Raw genomic sequence first — 19,696 nt, forward strand, 5'->3', positions numbered from 1 at the left:
ATTTTATCTGTTTGTGCATCGGCGCGCAAGAAATGTTCCGGGGGTCTCTAGTCACCCAAGTCACGGATATCAAACACAGAGAGTGCATCACGTTTTTGTGAGTATGGCGAGGGCGCCGACCTTAAAAATGGCAACCCTGCTGCTGGCGCTTTTTACAGATAACGTCAGGCCTTATTATTTGGTATACCAATACAATTTTTTGGTATCACATTCATTCCTAAGAGTGTAAGTGAAACTAACAAATTGTATCTTTTGAATCCGATATCATGTAACTAAAAAAAAAATGATGGCTAAAAAGACAATGATAACTCCAGATAACGGATTTATCACTAGCACACAGACAGTGTCTAGTAGACCTTCACCAGTTCAAAAGAATGTTTTTTATCGACCTCAGGGGTCAGTCAAACGCCACTGACGAAGCACCGGATAATAACGGAGGAGACGGCAAGGCCAAAACGACAGAACCCATACCACGTAACACCGAAAGAGCGTGAAGCAATCCAGGAACAAGTGAAGAAAATGCTCGATGATGACGTCATCCAGCCGTCAAGAAGCCCTTAGGCATTGCCGTAGTGCAGGTTAAAAAGAAAGACAAAAGCTTGCGATTTTGTATCGACTACCGCAAGCTGATCCATGCGACAAAGAAAGACGTATACCCATTACCGCGCATCGATGATTCACTTGACAGGCTGAGGTATGCACGTTACTTCTCGTCAATGGACCTCAAAAGTGGGTACTGGAAAATTGAGGTCGACGACTGAGGTAGAAAAAAAACGGCTTTTGTAACGCCTGACGGGCTTTATGAATTTAAAGTCTTGCCCTTCGTATTGTGCTCAGCCCCCGCAACATTTCAAAGACTGATAGATACCATTCTGTCAGGCCTTAGGTGGCAGACATGTCTGGTCCATCTGGACAACGTCATTGTTTTTTCAAAAACATTTGAGGAACACCTGAGCAGGCTGCTATCGGTATTCAGAGCAATAAGGTTTGTCGGCCCGACACTGAAACCTGAGAAGTGTCATTTTGGTTTCAAGGAGCTTCGATTTTTAGGCCATGTGGTGAGCCACGAAGGTGTTCGACCTGATCCCAATAAGATTGCGGCCGTCAAAAAATTTCCAGTGCCAACAAATAAGAAAGAGGTCAGGCATTCCCTTGGCCTATGCGCATACTACCGAAGGTATATTGCCAGTTTCTCACACATAGCCTCGACGACTCACGAGAGAAGACGTTTCATTCACATGGGGCGACGATCAACAAGCGGCATTGGACTATCTCCGACAATGCCTGCAGACACCGCCTGTGCTTGATCCCTTTGCTGAGGATGCTCCTACCACAGTCCACACAGATGCCAGCAACGTGGGTTTAGGCGCTGTACTCGTCCAGTGGCAAGACTCAGCTGAGCGTGTGATCACATATGCTAGTAGGACGTTTTCCCGCGCTGAGTCGTACTACTCCACAACGGAAAAAGAATGTCTTGCTGTCGTATGGGCAGTTATGAAGTTTCGTCCGTACCACTACGGTCGTTCCTTACACGTAGTCAGCGACCACCATCCCCTCTGCTGGCTGACCAACTTGAAAGATCCGTCTGGTCGGCACGCACAGTGGAGCTTACGCCTTCAAGAGTATGATACGACGGTCGTGCATAAGTCCGGACGGCAGCACGCCGACGTTGATTGCTTATCAAGGTCACTGATAAAGCGCGACGATGACACAGAAGATGACAGCATGGCGTTTGTAGAAGTCGTCGACACCACTAGGATTTCGTGCAAGCAGAAAGAAGACAGTGAGTTGCTTCCACTTATCGAATTTTTTAATGGCCGGACAACATCCGTCCCTAGAAGATTTGCCAGGAGCCTGCTGTCATTCTGCTTAAGTAGTGGTGTTCTCTATAAGAACTTTTCTCCCAGAGAAAGCACCCACTTATTTGTCGTTCTGACGTCACTCCGTGAGGAGATACTTTGTGCTTGCCACGATGAGCCAACGTTTGGTCATCTCGGATACACACGCACATTGGCCAGAATCCAATAGAAATATTACTGCCCAAGACTTCCAGCTATTGTGAAGCATTACGTGCGCACGTGCCTCGATTGCCAACGACGAAAATCGCCACCGTTAAACCAGCTGGAGTATTACAACCAATTAAAGTGCCCACGGTACCTTTTGCCCAAATTGGAATGGATCTCCTTGGACCATATCCGACTTCCCATACTGGCAACAAGTGGGTAATAGTCGCCACTAATTATCTCACGCGCTACGCGGAAACAAAGGCTTTGTCAAGTGGCACCGCCATTGAAACCGCACGATTCTTCGTAGAAAATATCGTCCTGAGGCACGGTGCTCCGACAATCATAATAACGGATCGAGGTGCCGCTTTTGCGGCCGCGCTCCTGAAGACAGTGCTTGAGCTCCGTGGAACAGCCCATTGGAAAACCACTTCCTATCATCCACAAACCAACGGCTTAACAAAACGCCTCAACAAGACTATTCCCGACATGTTGAGTATGTACGTCGACGTGGATCACAAAAACTGGGATGACATTCTACCGTACATTACGTTCGCCTATAATACAGCGCAGCAAGAAACTACATGAAGAACGCCGTTCAGTCTCGTTCATGGCCGTGAAGTAACGAAAATGCTTGACGCCATGTTACTGCCCAACGTTATAATTTGCGACACCGACATGTGGTCTATCGGCCCGGCGAGAAAGTCTGGGTATGGAGTCCTATTTCCCACCGTGGACTGTCTGAAAAATTGCTGAAGAGGTATTTTGGCCCCTACACAGTTTTACAATGCCTGAGTGACGTTAATTACGTGGTCGTTCCTGACAGCACCTCGACAACTTGCCAGCGAAAACCAGAAATCGAGCACATTGTGCGAATGAAGCCCTGTTGTTCAGACTCGTCTACTGCTTTTGTAGAAGAGCATCAGGACGCTGCTCTCTGGAGGGGGGCAAATGCCGCATTGAATATGCAGCACCAAGAGAAAAACGAAGAGCATGCGCAGCAAGAGAGAAAGACGAGCTTCTCATCCGATCAGTTTGCCAGTGTTCTGGTAGAATTAAAGTGAGTTGAACTGTATTCAACAGCTGCTGTTTCTGCATTGTGACAATATTGATAAGTGGGGTTTAACGATCCAAAACCACCATATGATTATGAGAGATGTCGCAGTGAAGGGCAGCGGGAATTTCGACCACCTAGGGTTCTTTAATGTGCACACGGGCCTACAGCATTTTCGTCTCCATCGACAATGCAGCTGGGATTCAATCCCACGACCTGCAGGTCTGTAGCCGAGTACCTTAGCCACTAGACCACCATGGCGGAGACAAATAAACTAGCAGTGACAAAGTGAATGCTGGCTTTGTTGTCTGCCTGCCAAGTTTTAGTGGTCGCTCTTTACATTTTACACTTCGAAAAATTGTACATCGATCCAGAAGTTTCCAGTGTTAAAAAGCTAGTTTCTGTGTAATGATGAGAACTAAACAGCTTACTACGTGTTCCTTCAATAAAAAAATAGATCATTTTGACGCATACAACGTGTTAAAACCGGATGCCTCTTCGAGGGATCCATGCTCTGTGCGAATGGTACAAATCTGAATCAAGTTCAAACTCACATAACCCAGCATTCCCATACGTCCAACAGATCGCAACACCCGTTTTTTTCTCTAGCTCAGTGCAGAAAAGTATGCTAGAGACTACCTTCAAACATCTGCTTTTTGTGCCCTTGTTTTTAAAAGGTGGAGCCAGCTGAGACAGGGAATTGGAACACGCAGAATGATCTTTTCAACAAGCTCAAAGCAGCGGTGCCCAGTCACGCCGTTACGGAGATACGATTTGTATGCTTTGTGTTAGCTAGCTACAGCTCATTGTCGTAGTGCCGCTTCCACATGCACCTACTGTGTTTTACCATTGGCTACTTCGAGTGTGATAGCACAGACTAATAAAGCGCTGCAGTAAGCACTGCAGCAAAGCAACGATGTTGACGTGCGAATGCAGCGACTTGGTGAAGCAAGACAGAGGCCAGCGGACGTGGTATGCTTGTGCGCATTCGTATAGGTTACCATATTACACCCCGCCATTTCTCTCCTTAGTTGACAATTCTCTGAAGAAGCGCACATCAAGTACCAGCGTTTATTACAAACTTGATGCCATGTTTGTGCGCGATTCATGATACGTTGTGTCCAAGTACAGGTTACCAACTTCAGCTGCAATGATTAAATTATGATCACAGGCATTAGTCGTCCAATGAAGATGTGTCACTAGGCGCCAATGTGGGCGTATGCATGTGAAACGGTGCTATAGCAGCCAAAACACCATTAAACATCGTACAAACTCATGATCACTACAATAAGCCCTACTTCTGTGAAAACCATTCATTTTGGTTGTTTTGCCGATTCCAATGACAGATCAGCTATGTTTTTTTCTTTAGTAATTGAGATAAAATTTGCAGAGTTTAAGCATATTTGTCCACAGATTTAAAATACACACTTATTTTTGTAGTATCGAATGTAGTACAGGTTACCAACTTCAGCTGCAATGATTAAATTATGATCACAGGCATTAGTCGTCCAATGAAGATGTGTCACTAGGCGCCAATGTGGGCGTATGCATGTGAAACGGTGCTATAGCTGCCAAAACACCATTAAACATCGTACAAACTCATGATCACTACAATAAGCCCTACTTCTGAGAAAACCATTCATTTTGGTTGTTTTGCCGATTCCAATGACAGATCAGCTATGTTTTTTTCTTTAGTAATTGAGATAAAATTTGCAGAGTTTAAGCATATTTGTCCACAGATTTAAAATACACACTTATTTTTGTAGTATCGAATGTAGTTTTCAAAATATGAAACATTTCACGAGCTTCCCAGGAGCCTATAGGCTTAGGCTTCTACGAATAGTGAATTTTAAATTCTAAGCAAATTCGAAGTAAATAGCGATTTTAGATGAGTGATTTGGAATTGAATTTGAATAGTATATATGAAATATAAAGAAAAATTGGTATATTTATCAATACTTAATTAATTTACAAAATATTTTTTAAAAAAGAAATTAGGTCAATAAAATTTCTCTTTTTTTCATTCAAAGAAAGGTAAAACAACTTTGAGTAGTAACAGGATTTCACCTTCGGTAGAATGCGAGCGATAACCTGTAAAATACCTAGCATTTTAAAATTGATTACATTTAGACACATAAGACGGCATAACAATCTTTTAAGCTTAAAAAATGATGAACAGGTTAGAGGGTAATATGTTCATTTAAAGCGGTCCTGCAACCCTTTTTCAGGTAGCTATGGAATGAACTCAATAAAGAAGCTTATTGCCTCACGAATTCACAGCCGCAAAAATTTTTAGAATCCGTCCAGTACGAGTGGAGTTGCAAAGATTTGTCTCGCGCTGCAATTTCGTTCTCTCTCCTCATCCCAACGAAAGCGCTAGAAGCTAAACAGGGAGGGATGGCATAGAAATGCCTTGATCACTTTTTCTATTTCTTTTCCTTTGTGAATACGTGACTTTACAATGCGATTGCGCCCTCACTCGTGGGTAAGTCGCGGCCTCCCGCAGCGGACCCAGTAACGAACGAGTGTACCATGCTCAAACCAGCCAATTGATGATACAACGACTGTGAAGAGTCATTTTTGAGCTTGTCCATCATTTGCCGAGAGAAGGGGGCAATTTTTAGCTGACTTTGAAAATTTATTGTGAATTGCAGGCCGTGTGCTGCGCTATAACGTTTGGCTCGCGAGTTCTCGATAGCCTCGACCACCGATCGGCGGTGTTTTCTGATAAGGCCTAAAAAGTGCTGCAGAACCTCTTTAAATATAAAGTAGGGCTACAGCAGATTTCCCCTGGATAGATGCTTTCAAGGCTTTGCACTCCTACACTGCCGCGAAACCACCTTTACAAGAGGTTACATGCAGATTAATATGCATTTATTAGTTCATTGCGAATACTTCGAAATTTTCTATAGCTTCAATCCGAATCAAAGCGAACTCGAATACTATTCTTTCGAATATTCAAAGCATTTGAATATTCACCCACACCTAGAGCCACAGTTTGGTAAGTAACTAAGCCCATCAGAATAACCTGGAATCAGTACCACGGCCGCTCGATCTCACCCTTTGGTGCGGCCCGCCGAATGTTCCTCTTCACCTGTGAGAGCGCTTGTTTCCTTTACAGCCACAGCACCGGCTGTGACGCAAGCTATCGGCGACACAGGTGCTTCTCCCTAAGCTCCTTTCAGCTGTAGTGAGCTCTCTGCACCGGTGGTATCACGTGTTTCAGATCAGTGCGTTCTCTTGGTCACGTGAACAGGTCGCATTAGTTTCACTGGATTATAGGCCTATGAATAAGTGACACACATTATCGCAACCAATACAACGAACACAGAAAACAAGATTACTCCGGCCGCACGGCCAGTAAGGCCTGTGTATTATGCAATGTAACTGCACGTGAAAGAACCCAAATGATTGAAAATATGCTAGCCATGCATCCACCTCAGCCTGGCCTATACTTATATTGTGTTTTTGGCACGTAAAACCCAAGATATTATAATTAACAACGGTTCACCTCGGTGGAACAGTGGTTATTGTGCTCGACTGCTGACCCCATGGTCGCGTGTTCGATCCCGGCCGCGGCAGGCGCATTTCGATGGTGGCAAAATAGCTTGAGGCCTGTGTGCTGGGCGATGTCAGTGCTTATCAAAGAACACCAGATGGTCTAAATTTCCGGAACCCTCTACTACGGTTTCCCTCATAATCTCATTGTTGTTTTGGGATGTAAAGCCACATATATGATTAAGAATAAAGAGTTGTATCTAGATCGTTCATTTCCTGGTATTTACATTTTTACGGGCTACTTCAAGCCCAGTGAAATCCAAATCTACCCCTGAATATGGACGATAGTGGGCTATATATGTAGATTCTGAGGTATTTTGGAGGCATGGGCACGCTGGCGATAAAATTATTGGATGAAGCCTAACGACATCGGCAGTAGAAAAAACTACGTCTTTCTCGGTTTCTCTAAAAAAAAAATGCATGCATATATGTGCGCCGTTAGACGGATGTTGTGCATAAAGTAAAGCAATATTTGATATGCTTGCGGCAGACGCGTAGCCGAAAAATTTTTTTGGGAGGGAGGCTTGATTTCGGGGAGGGCATCCCCTTTAAATGGTCCTTTTTTGCTCTGTATGCCACAGCGAAAAAAATGTTGGGGGGAGGGCACGGTCTCGGTGTGCCACCCTCTGGCTAGGGTAATATGTTAAAGTTAATCATGCACAACTAATTCCCCGACAGTTAATTTTTTGAAGGTAGATGGCTCTCCACACACGCGCTCCATTAGATGCACGTGGCAAGTTTAGATGTTTGATTGAAGCAGTTAAAGAAGCACAAGATCCTCGTCTTGATCTTGCTCGTACGAGAACTCATCACTGCATTATTAATGTTATTGAAACTTTTAAAAACGTGGTGGCTCTAAATTCAGTCTAAACTAAATATTTGAGCTTATAGTGTATTTTATTAATAAATATATACTGTGCTGTGGTATTATTTATTATTTTCTGCATCGGGACGCATTTCTTTCTCTAACATATATTTTCGTATAATGTGAATCGGACAATGATCAGTGATGATTCCTTGTATAAAGAACACACACACATATTATATATATATATATATATTGTAACGTGGACTGAAAGAGCAAGAAAGAGGTAGGACGCTCTCGAGCGATGGTGATTCGGCAGTGACGGTTGAGCGCTGGCATTTTCAGTGTAAATAAACCCATCACATCCGTAACAGCTTTGGTGGAGCGGTGCTGGGTAATTTGCCGTCCTGGATCCCGCAGCAGATGTTTTTCGAAGAAGCAGACGCTTAGCTGGCTTACCCCCGGACAACATCAGCATGAACAACGACACAGCAATCCCGTTGACGTACTACACTGCTGCATCCGCCAGTGCCACCGACATGGCACAAGGTGGCCGTCAACCTCGACAGCCAGACTACTTTGCGCCTGAACCACGGATATTCTCAGGTAAAACTGACGAAGACGTGGATGCTTGGCTAAAACACTACAACAGAGTGAGCCGCTACTATAACTGGGGCGCGCCGGCGAAGCTCGTGAACGTAGTATTCTTTCGCGCCAGGACAACTTTGCTTTGGTTTGAGAACCATGAACATGTCTTCACCACTTAGGATATATTTGTTCAGGAACTGAAGGCCTGCTTTGGGGGACAAGAGTTCTATGAAGAAGAAAACTGAGCAAACGCTGTCACGTAGGGCTCAGTTGCCCGGCGAAACGTGCACAACCTACACTGAGGAGGTATCAAAGCTTTGCCAGATTGTCAACGCAAATATGTCTGACGAAGACAAGGTCTGTCATTTGTTAAAAGGCATCGCCAAGGATGTGTACAATTTTCTTATAACGAAAGAGAACTTGGACACTCCTATTTTCAGGCAGCAGTGTCACGCATTCGAGGGCATCCTACCTCTTCTTCTTCTTTGCTCTTTCAGTCCGCGTTACAATATATATTGTGGGCATTTGTTACTTACATCGTCCTCATCCCTGCATGATCACAATCACAATCATGCGCTTGTCTCTTTGTCCTCATTGCAAATCTGGTTCACCATCATCGCCATCGTCTGTGTATTGGCTCTGCCCGTTCATTTTGCGAGGTCTTTCCTCAAATAAACGCTGACGCAGCCATGACTACGAAGACTCCTTACGTGATGGAGGTGGATTTTCGGTCCTCTGACTTCCCGCAGCCCGCTCTACCCCCTGGAGCTTCGTTCAGGCCACCGCTTGCATCTACAGTCAGGCAGCAGTCAGACTTCATAATATATATAATAAGAATCAGACAGTTATAAGTAATCATTCTTTATAAATTGTCACACATAGAAAATTTACAATTTATCACTCAAACGTTCCAAGATGTGACAAACTGACGGCTTCGTGAAAAAGTGGTTTTCAAAAATGTCTGAGTATGTTTTCTACCCTGCTGCTACGAACTACAGCCTGCTGGCCAGGAATATACCCAGTAGCTTGTTCATAACAGCAGTATGGAAGAACGAAATGGTATCATATGCTGACCGAATGACGGCAGGATACGACTATCACAAAATAGAGAGGATGAGTGAGATTACCCCTTCGCAAGCGCGGTGCAAGCAAGTGCAAGTGCGATTACTTCACCGATGGGCAGCACCCTCACCCCCTGTCGTGGTCGGCCAGTCAACTTTTCCTTTCACGCCCACTTTTTTGTTCGAGAAACGACTCGGCAGGTCACACCAAAGAGAGAGATCGAACGGCCGTGTCAGTACAGTGTTCGAAAAACAAGAACAAATGTTCTAAACTCATTTGAATAAAAGTTATGATATGTTGAATATTTGTCTATGAGCCAACGTCATGCTTAAATTTCAGTCACAAATTCAATGAACCACAACTTTTGTTCACATAGGCTTAGAGCGTGTGCTATTGTTTTGTTGAGTTCTGTATTCGTTCCAGGTCATTATAATATGCTCAATTACTTTGCGACCGGCTCCATTTCGGCAAACTCTCAAAACAGCACATATTTCACTGAGAAAAAAATTGTAAATTTAAAATGAGCACACAAATACACTCAAACCTCCATGTAACGAACCTCGATATAACAAAATATCGGTTATAACGAAGTAAATGAAGAATAGTCTAGCAATAGACACAGTGTTAGGAATGTACCTTTATAACATATTTTCGGATGTAAAGAACTTATCTTCGTGTAATATGCAACTTTGCTATAATGAGGTTTGAGTGTATGCAAAAATTGAGCGAGTTTTGTTGCAATCCATATAGAACTTTTAGGAATGTTTTCAGGCTTGCTCAGGCCCTTCACAAATTACAACAAGAAGAAAAGGAACTTACTCAGAGTATTCTCCGCAGATCCAAGCGGCCGCATAAAGCACTTCACAAATGCTGTTTCGCTGGCCACTGCCCATCAGCAGATGCGTGTTGTCCAGCAGCACAGCCTGAAACCACCACCGGAGGAGCCTGTTACTTCGCAATATACACCTTCCAAATCAATCAATCAATCAACCAATCAATATTTTATTTTCAGCCTCAAAGACACTCAATGAAGCATGGTGGGCAAGTCGTTGATAAGGCTTGACAGGGTCCGCATCCCCGACTTGGCAAATATAAGATAAAAAGCACAAAACAGGAAAATATTCACCAGGCAATTCTCACTGGAACATCATAACTAAGCTAACTAATGCAATAAAAAGGGTAATGACATAGGTCCGTAAACGTTTCTGAATGAAAAAAAAACAATAAATGCGCCTAATAACAAAGAAAAAGGCACTGGTACAACAAATAAAAATGCACACAATAAAACAAAAAGAAAAGGAAACAACAACCAAGATTGTTCGCGCAGCCGAGCAAAGTACATGCAATGAAAGGTCCCACAGCTAGCTTCACACAGTAGTTTAATCTCTGCAGTTTGTACATTCTTGCATGGTCTGTGACAGATTGTGGTTCAAATTTACTTCGTCTACGCCATGAAAAGACACCATCAGCCAAGATAGACGTCCCGAAGATCAACCGACCTCGCTGTTTCTAACACCGCTAGTGCAAAATTCTCCTTTGACAATGCTACGTTTTCCCCGAGTGTGACCCAGCGACACTCCATAGTTATTCGATCATACAAGTTGCGAAACTCCCCAGAGGCTCTATGTGTCAAAACCCCGACATGAAAATGGCCCCGGTGTCGAGAGTGTGCAGACTGTTGCGGCAACTGTTGATCAGCACATCAGCTATTAATTGCATTATTTTGTTTTGCGTCGCTCCAAGATGGCGCAACAGTCCACTAACTCCCGCAAAATAGGGCCAATTGCGTGTCCAGGTTTTGGAATGCAGTTTCGCAACTGGTATGATTGAATAACTCTGGCCACACTCAATTTGGCTCCCAAATGCTGTCCTGAGAGCTTTGCTCTAAGGCTGGAGCGTAATGCTTGTCAGGACCCACCATTTGAGAGACGCTAAAGGCCCGGACCGCTTGCACTCGAACAGCCACGTCCAGCATCTGGGATGCGATGGTGAGGCCATGCTTGGTCCCTTCAATCCGGGTCAGCTCCACCAGCACACTGACATACCTGCACCCAAGCAGTGTCTCTCATGTTCCACCACTTCAATCTTGCTTTGTTATTTGTGCTTAGTTGCAAGGTATGTTCACAAATTACATCCTAAGAACAACCATCACCATCAGCCTATGTAGCAAACTTTTGCAAACACAATGTGATCTCGAGCTGTAGACATAAGGGTGTATTTTCTAAGCATTCTGTCACAGAACGGAGGAGGGATGGAACGAGGGGATGAGAGGGCACAGACAGCCAATAGGCAAGCTGAAAGAATCCAGAAATGTTTCGACACATGAAGAAATACAGAATTATTCTAACTGAACCTCAATACTGGTAGGCATTGTTTTTCAGCAAAGAGGCTTAAAAATGAAATGACTAATTTGTAGTGATCTCTTGATTTGATGGTAGGTGGTGTCACAATTTGACGAGTCATTCGGTGGTGACTCACGTGAACTATCGGCACGAGATTCGGGTAAGCCAGGCACAAACAGAATGATTCGATTCTTCAGGACAAAGTGCAAACGTTTTGATCCAATTCAAGTTGTCCGTAAACCATTTTGCATTCATTCTATTGACAAAACAGGCCCTTTGCCCATCCTGTGCTCGTTCAGCATCCATTCTTACAGCTGGAGTGTCAAACAAGCCTCAACCAATCCTGTGCCGGTCCTGACCAATCCCCTGCGTATATTTCCTTTCGTCCCCTCATTCTGTTCCACCTCTGTTCTGTGACAGAACACTTACCAAATACCCATCAGGAATGCAAATCCCTTCAACAGCAGCCATTACAATCCCATACTAGGCCACAGCATGTTCAGCGGATTTCAAGGATTTCAAGCTGGACGGTTGTGCCCTCGCGATCTCCGACTTCAGCGTAGCTCCCGCCGACTGGTTCGCCCTCCGCGGTCTCCTGAAGCCGTGCAGCTCTCGCATTGTGGCACCCCGCCCTTGGACTGCTTCGACCGGATCCCCACTTTCCTATCTCCTTCTTTTTCTCTCTCGTTGGCTGGATGGCTTCTTCTCCGTCTATTTTCTTTCTATTCTTTTTATCCCTCCTTCTTTTTCCCTATATCTTTTATTCCCCATATCCCATTCCTCTGCTGACCTGTTGAGGTGTCCTCGTAAGGAGAGACAGTTACGGGTCGGCACCTTTCTTTTCTTTTCTTCTGTTATAACCACTTATAAATATCACAGGAGGATCCCGCTGAACAAAGAACTGTTTCCATCCTTCAAAGTGTCCCCTGAGCCAGCCATTCAAGTCGAACAAGACTTCTTTCTGCCAGTCTACTCAGCATTGCTATCCTGTCCAACCCTACAGATACGACCGAGGAGGTAGGGAATGTGATAACATGGGTAACTAACTGCATGTTGGTCACATGCCCACATACTTGTCTTCACTTTGCCATCTGATGTGCAGTACATCTTATTCATCAATCAATGATCTTTCCACCCAAGCTAATACATCCTGTGATCACCAAAAAGGCATGCGATGCTATCACTCTTGCGAGTAAGCACAAGCAGCTTAGCACACTCATAATGTGGCATGACTATAACGTAACAAAACTGGTGGGGTGTTGCGTGCAAAACACTGATATTATTACGAGGTATGCCATATTAGAGTGCTCTAGAAAATTCAATCGCCTGGTGTTTTCTTGCACCTATATCTGTGAACAAAGGCCTCTGGCATTTTCACAATCACAGAAAATGCAACCGCTGCAGCCACGATAAACGAATTGTATGGTGAACCACAGCGCAACACCGACACAGAGATAATTAGGAAAAAAAAAAACACGTTGCACAGTTATTAAGGACACACAAAGCTTAACAAGCATTGTACGTCTTTCTTCTTATTGTTTTCGTCTTAGTGTGGTGCCTTCTTTCACCATGCTGTATCACCAACTCTCCCCCATTTTCATGTTACAAAGAACTGTAGTTCTTGTAAGTAAAGATGTCTAAACTTTGTGCATTGTGAAAAGCGGAAATTCATACAAAGCAAAACGGATGTCCTAGTTCCTAAACAGGATCCTTGTTCAAAATTAAGATGGATGAAAAGGAAGGCCAATTATGTACAATTCAAAAGTGGGACGTAAGCATATGTAAATTTTTCTACACTAACTCCGCGTGAGAATTTCGAATCTGCCATAAAAAATACAATTGACCTGGCTGGATTGCGTTTCGTACAAACCACAAATGATTAAGTGATGCTTCTGAAAGTTGATCCCGAGGCTAGAACACGCGGCTGCTGCTATGTTTGCGAGGCCTAGCAATAAAATCACAAGTTCTTGTTAATCTTTCAGCGCAAGCTGCATGCCTGCAACCTTGGATGTGATGAAGCCACCATCATGTCACTACAACAGTTAGCTCTTTTTCATTGTCATTATTCACTATGAAGGCAGGTGTTTAACAAAAAAAAAAGCCGTTTTTGTGAGAGAAAGATGTGATGGTATACATACCCCACGTACTATGGTTGCATAAAAAAGTTTCTGTAAATCAGTATTAGATTGACAAGACAAAGTGTCATGGTTAATTTAATGCCCTCAACTCAAGCCTTTCACAACCAAAGGAAAAAAAAAAATGCCAAAGTCACCAAAAACTTTTTTCAGCTCAATTGTTAGTCCTTTCCCTAAATAAAATGATACTATTCTTTCAATAATTTATTCAATCCTATATTTTTATTCCTTTAGTTCATTAGTAAGGAAAAACTTAAAGATGGCTTCACTGCGGGGTTATATAACGTAATATAGTAAAACCCCTTCATAAAAGGCTTGTTCAGGGCAGCATTTCTTGTCTACTATATGAGATGTCTATGATACAAGGAGAGGCACGAGGCACTTGCCAAACGCGGAAGCGCAGCGACGATGCACGACGAGGAAAAAGTCACTCGAGGGAACGCACACCAGCCACATCAACGCGGGAGATTGGTCAGAGAAAGGCTCGTGGCACGTGACCCGAGCCAAGATGAAAAAATTCAGAGGAGAAGCTGGCACTGTGCGTTGGGGCTCCAAGCTGTGAAGACGTGGGAAACCAGTGTTACTACAGCGACGAAAGCAGCAAAGTCGCCTGGTTCTGAAGGATTTCGGCATGAGAAGCCCGGGAAGTGGCTTTCGACCTCAGGGGTTACGAGCAAGGCTGCCCGGACTTGCCGCACCCTTACCCAGCAGGACTAGCAGCCATCCCACTTTGCACCGGGATGGTAGCAGCCCACACAAGTCAGCAGAATGGACATGTCAGCAGGGGAGTGCATGAAAAGCTAAGCTTAGCCCAGCAAAGACCAACGAAGACCAGAACACCGGCGATATGGACGAGTGGTTCGTTTGGCGGGATCAACCCACGGCGACCGTAAGAAGTAGAGCAGCCTATCAATGACGAAGGACTCGGCTAAACGTCGACACAGCAAAGGGTAACAAGTCGCAATGTGAAGAACTGTAAATACATTCCATTGTTGATGCCATATTATACCCCTGTCACACCAGAGGTGTTAATGTCATTTGGTTTGAAGGTCATTCGATGCAACGAATGTCATTCGATATGAGGTGGCCCTCCACTAGAAAAAGTAATGTCATTTGTTCGTGATACCAATCTCAATAATTTGGAGAAAAAAAGCCAGAAAATTGAGTAAGGTAAATGTAGAGTGATAGAAAGCGTAAGCTACTTATTTTAAAAGACATGTCGAGAGTCTCTTTGCTCATCAGCGTCTGCCATACCCGATCTGCGTAACACATGAACACTGCTTAATATGACGTCAGCTGGAGAGTTGAAGTTATCGCCGATTGCGTATGGCAAAGATGCTGACGGGTGTCCCAATTGCATGCATTCGCAAATACCGAAGAGTTCCGCGTTCCTCGATAGGCAGAGCATTGCTTATGACGACGTCGCCTAGATAGTGCGTGTGGACGCCGGTGGTTTCGCATTGTCGTTTTAGAGCGAGCATTTCACGACCCCTTTGAAAAAACTCAAAATTATTAGCATGTTTGCATTATTTCTTCTCAAATTGAGAATGCTAAGCACCAGTTTCCAAGTAGTCAACGGGGTTGAGAGTATACACTCTGTGCTAGTGCGATGGCGAATGTGTTTTTCGAACTCATTCAATTTTAATGACATTAGATATCGCTGTGTAGCAGTTCAATTCATTCAGTTCAAATGACATTAAAACATCCAGTGTGGCAGGAATATTAGTTTAGGGCTAGCGACTAGGACTAGCAACAGATTTAGACTGAGCTACTGTCAGTTTGGGTTTGCTCAAGTACGTTGGTTGCTATTGAGTTATTGATTGTTATTGAGTTACTGAGTGTTATTGAGCTGTTGAGTGTTTTCATGTGAATTCTGTGTATTGTTCTTGTTTGTTTTGGGTGATAAAGTGTGCGTCTTGCCCCACCCATCTCCCGTTTCTCTCAAAACTATCCTTCGCAAGCGTTCCAAAGATGAATTAACGTGACAGTAATTGGCGAGCCTCTGCCAGGATTCTTCCCTTGTGCGGCGCAGTCACGTTATCGTCAGGGGTTGCAGGATGGATTACAAGAAGTTGACGGCCGTGGCCAAAGACTTAGGGATGACCAAGGAGGAGACACTTACGAGCTTCCAGAATCTGCAGAAAGAACACGAACGAGAGCTAGCGCATGAAGAAAAGGAACACGAGGCAGAGCGCAAGGAACCACATTCCAGAGGGAACAAGAGAGAGCATGCGAAGAGCATGAATAGATATTCAAACAGCACGAGCGCAGACAGCATGAGCGCGAGATGGAAATACTCCAGCTCCAGCTTGTTCACGCAATGACGCCAGTGCTGCGAGTACGCCCACATCGGCGTTGGGCAGCTCGCCTACTCCCAGGCCTAAACAGATTTGCCCGCACAAGTTGATCACACCTTTTGACGAGCAAAGAGACGATTTGGATGCTTATTTCTATCCCTTCGAGAGTATTGTGGTAGGGCACGGCTGGGAGAAGAGTGAGTGGGCCAGTGCCTTGAGTTTGTGTCTTGTGGGGGAGGAGTTGAGTGTGCACAGTCGTATGCCTGCACAAAAGTCTATGATCTTGTAAAGAAAGCTTCACTGGAGCGTTTCAAGCTAACTGTTGAAGGGTTTCGCTAAAAGATTTGACAATGTAAGCTTGAGATCTCCGAAACTGGCAAGCAGTTTGTGTGCCGCCTGAACAATTATTTTGATCGCTCGATGAAGCTCTCACACACAGAAAAAACTTACGAAAGTGTCCACGATAATGCCACGTTCCATTTCCCAAGTTCTGTTATCGTCCCAAAACACTACACAATTCTCAGCGCAAACCGCGCTTGCAGTTTTCGAGAAGCTTCCGGACTGTAGTAGATCATTTCGATAAGATCACTCCTACTCTGCGAACTGTACAGGTTATTCTGGAACCTACGCCACTGCCAGCGATAACGCTAGAACATTCGACGGCAAGAGTAGAAATGCTGACGCGCTTCGCCGCTTGTCAGTAGTTGATTGACGGCCGATGCTCCGTTTGCCGCTGTCAGTCCAAGACTGCTACTGTAATCGGACTTTCCGTTTACCTGGCACAGGTTCAGCCAAATAAACAGTTAAATTCCAACACAAAGTCTCCTGTCTTCGGCCACGTCACAACCCTGTGACAATAATATAGCTTATGAGCGATTCCTCAACCATTACAGCAGTAAGCTGGCAATATTTTTGAAGGAGAGAAAGGTGGGCACAGTAGAGAAAATGGCAAGACATGTTGACCAGTTCCTAGAGGCTCAAGGGATAAGAAATCTAGAGAAAGGGGACAGTGAAAACCCCGAGAAAGATGCTAGGAAGGAGATGCCAAGGAGCAAAATAAGGACACAGCAACGGTGTTTCCTGTGTAGTCGACCAGGACACATAGCGGTGAACTGCCAAGTGAGGAGTAGTCAAGAAACACCAGCAGTACGCCAACTATGTCGGAAAAGAGGGCACAAAGCTAGTGAGTGCAGGAATAGACCTCTGGATAACACGGCATGTGCAGTCAGGTCAGAAGAGAAAACAGAAATTGTTAGCAGGGTGAGAGAGATGTTGACAGGTGGTAATGTGCCAGTAGCAGACTGTAAAGTAAATGGCAAACGAGTAGCCATGTTAAGAGACTCTGGTGCAGATACAGTTTTAGTGAGGAAGAGTATTGTAAATTGGAAAGATTTCACAGGTAGAAGCGGAACAGTAATCTTTGCAGATGGAACAAGGATGACATTACCTGAGGCCAGGATAAGGTTAGACACTCCATATTTTTGGGACAGATCGTTGCCAAATGCATGGAAGATCCCTTGTCCAATGTTGTTTTAAGAAAAAAACTCCCAAGCATTTCCCCGAGGGTGAACATGGTTAAGTGCGAATACACGGGGTGATGCTATGAGGGGGTATTTATTAATTCGTACTATTATATTTATTAATCACACTATGGTGCCTTTATGGTGTAATGGTTCCTGGGAATCGCAATTTGATCACACGGGGGAGTTTACGTTAACTCAATGGCGAATGCCAACGGATTTTAACTTTACTCCCCCTCATGACCCGCTCTTGACGGGAGACAGAGAGAAGGCGGGCGCGCGAGAGAGAGGGGTGCGCGCGCAGCTGCAGCGAGCGAGGAGAGCGGAGGAGCGAGCGAAGGGGGAGGGGGTATAAGGCACGTTACTGACACCGATATCAGCGTCGCGTCCGTGGCTTATTCGGTAGAGCGTCGCGCTGCGGCCGGCCAAGTCCTCTTTCTTTTAAAGATAGAGAGAAGACTGCCGACGCCGCCGATGGCGGTGGATGGTTTGGGGTCGCTTATAAAGTGTATTCACACTTAATAGGTCAGGTGTGCAAGAGGTTGACGACCCAGTGAGGAAAGATGTCAAGGCCAAACGAGCAGAACAGGGCACAACAAACGAGAAGGCAAAATAGAGCCAAGGTAACGCAAATAGTAGAGAAAGTAGCAGAAATAGTAAAGGGCGTACAGAGATGAAAGGGGCAACTCTTCAGCGGTTAGGTGTACCTTCAGAGGAACTTGCAAAAGAGCTGAGAAGGGATAGAACCCTGAGATACCCACTAAACAGAATTGGAGATCAACAAAGAAGAGAAAGGTATCAAGATAAAATAAAGTACTATGAAGCTAGTAAGCTAGAGTGCCTTGAACATCACTGTTGTCATGGAGATTCAAAGAGCCTGGAATTGACCAGGAAGGCATTTTGGCCGGGAATACGCAAAGATATACAGTCGAATCTCAATAATTTGAACTCGAAGAGGCCCGAAATTTAGTTCGAACTAAAAGAAGTTCGAATTAATGAAAGCTAAATAAACGGAGGGCTCTCCATGCAGTGGCGCATGTGCATTGAGCTAACACACGAGGGGGAAGTTTAAGAAGACTTACATTTATTTACAAATCACAGGACATCCGTTATAATTGAAGTAATTGGTAATGCACGTCTGCACTCGTTTGCCTTGCAGTGAGTCAATCAATTTCGCAAGCAGCTTGCAAAGCATTTCTACTTCGACTTAAGCATTCTCTTGGCAAGAGAAGTTGCGCACGAAAATGTCCAGCACCGACACTTTCTGAAGACGACAACGACTGCTGCATAGCCGACCTTCCTGCTCTCCGCCACACAGCCGCAGCATGGCCAGCACGTGACGAGAAAGGAGGAGCATCTCCATGCGGAGAGAAGCTGATCGGTGTTTGAGAAAAAACCAACACTCCACGGCAGCTTTTTTTTTTTTTTTTGGCTCTCTTCGCGCGCACATCGTTGAATAGAGAAGGGTTACGTGGCAGGGAAGGGAAAGGGGGAAGCGTGGCACCGGCGCGTGAAAGACTTTTCCCCCCTTAAGGCGCAAAGATGTGCTCCTGTAAGGGCTGCAAAGATAGTGCCTTTATCCTTTCCTTCAACCACACAATCATTCAACCTAGCGACAGCTTTCTTTTTTTTTCTCTCTCTCTCTCTCTTTGCACAGGGCGTTGGAAGGAAGAGGGTCTATACGTGGCAGGGAAGGATAAGGGAGAAGCGTGACACGAGTGCGTCGTAGATCGGCATTTTATAAGGAAGAACATTCCACCGCAGCCTTCTCTTTCCCTTTTCATTTCATTCGCGGGAAGCGTTGATGTGTCGGAGGTGCCTAGGCGAAATTGGGCGGGGTGCTGAGAGCATTTTCGGAGCGCGGTATGTTCGAATTAACCGTCGTAAGTGCTTGGGCATTCGAATTACCGGGCGTTTTCGCCCATTGGAATACACATAGCTTCGACGGGCCCTCATCGTGAGTTCGAATTAACTGGAAGTTCGAATTAGGCGTGTTCGAAATAATGAAATTCGACTGTAATTCAATTTGTAAAAAGACGTCGGAAAATTAGCAAGTGGAATAGCATTAGGAGAGTGTGACACAGTATTGCGGAGATTGAGGATAAAGGTGTTACGGACCACGAACTTTGTGAACAAAAAAGTGCAGTGAGTGGTGAATAAGTGGGCGGTGAGGTCAACGGAACGTGGAAAGAGAAAGGCCAAGAGAGAAGAGCAAGATACAAGGTTGCATCATATGGAGAACGAAAATCAGCAGCTTTTTGAGAAAAAACTCTTCAAAAGGGAGCCCAATGTGATGAGTAAAGAAGAGGCACATGCCAAACATGGAACCGCG

General features: G+C 44.7%; 1 protein-coding gene across 1 annotated transcript in view; it reads right to left on the reverse strand.

The window, feature by feature from the left end:
- g (adaptor-related protein complex 3, delta 1 subunit-like garnet) overlaps positions 1 to 19,696 on the reverse strand; it is a 330,226-nt gene that overhangs the window by 191,210 nt on the left and 119,320 nt on the right. The window contains exons 14-15 of the mRNA XM_075875995.1: positions 10,989 to 11,115; positions 9,890 to 9,993 (exon numbers count right to left, since the gene is read on the reverse strand). Of these exons, the coding sequence (XP_075732110.1) occupies positions 9,890 to 9,993; positions 10,989 to 11,115 (231 nt within the window). The remainder of the gene's footprint in view (positions 1 to 9,889; positions 9,994 to 10,988; positions 11,116 to 19,696) is intronic.

The sequence above is a fragment of the Rhipicephalus microplus genome, chromosome 10, assembly GCF_043290135.1.
Source record: "Rhipicephalus microplus isolate Deutch F79 chromosome 10, USDA_Rmic, whole genome shotgun sequence".
Lineage (NCBI taxonomy): Eukaryota > Metazoa > Arthropoda > Arachnida > Ixodida > Ixodidae > Rhipicephalus > Rhipicephalus microplus.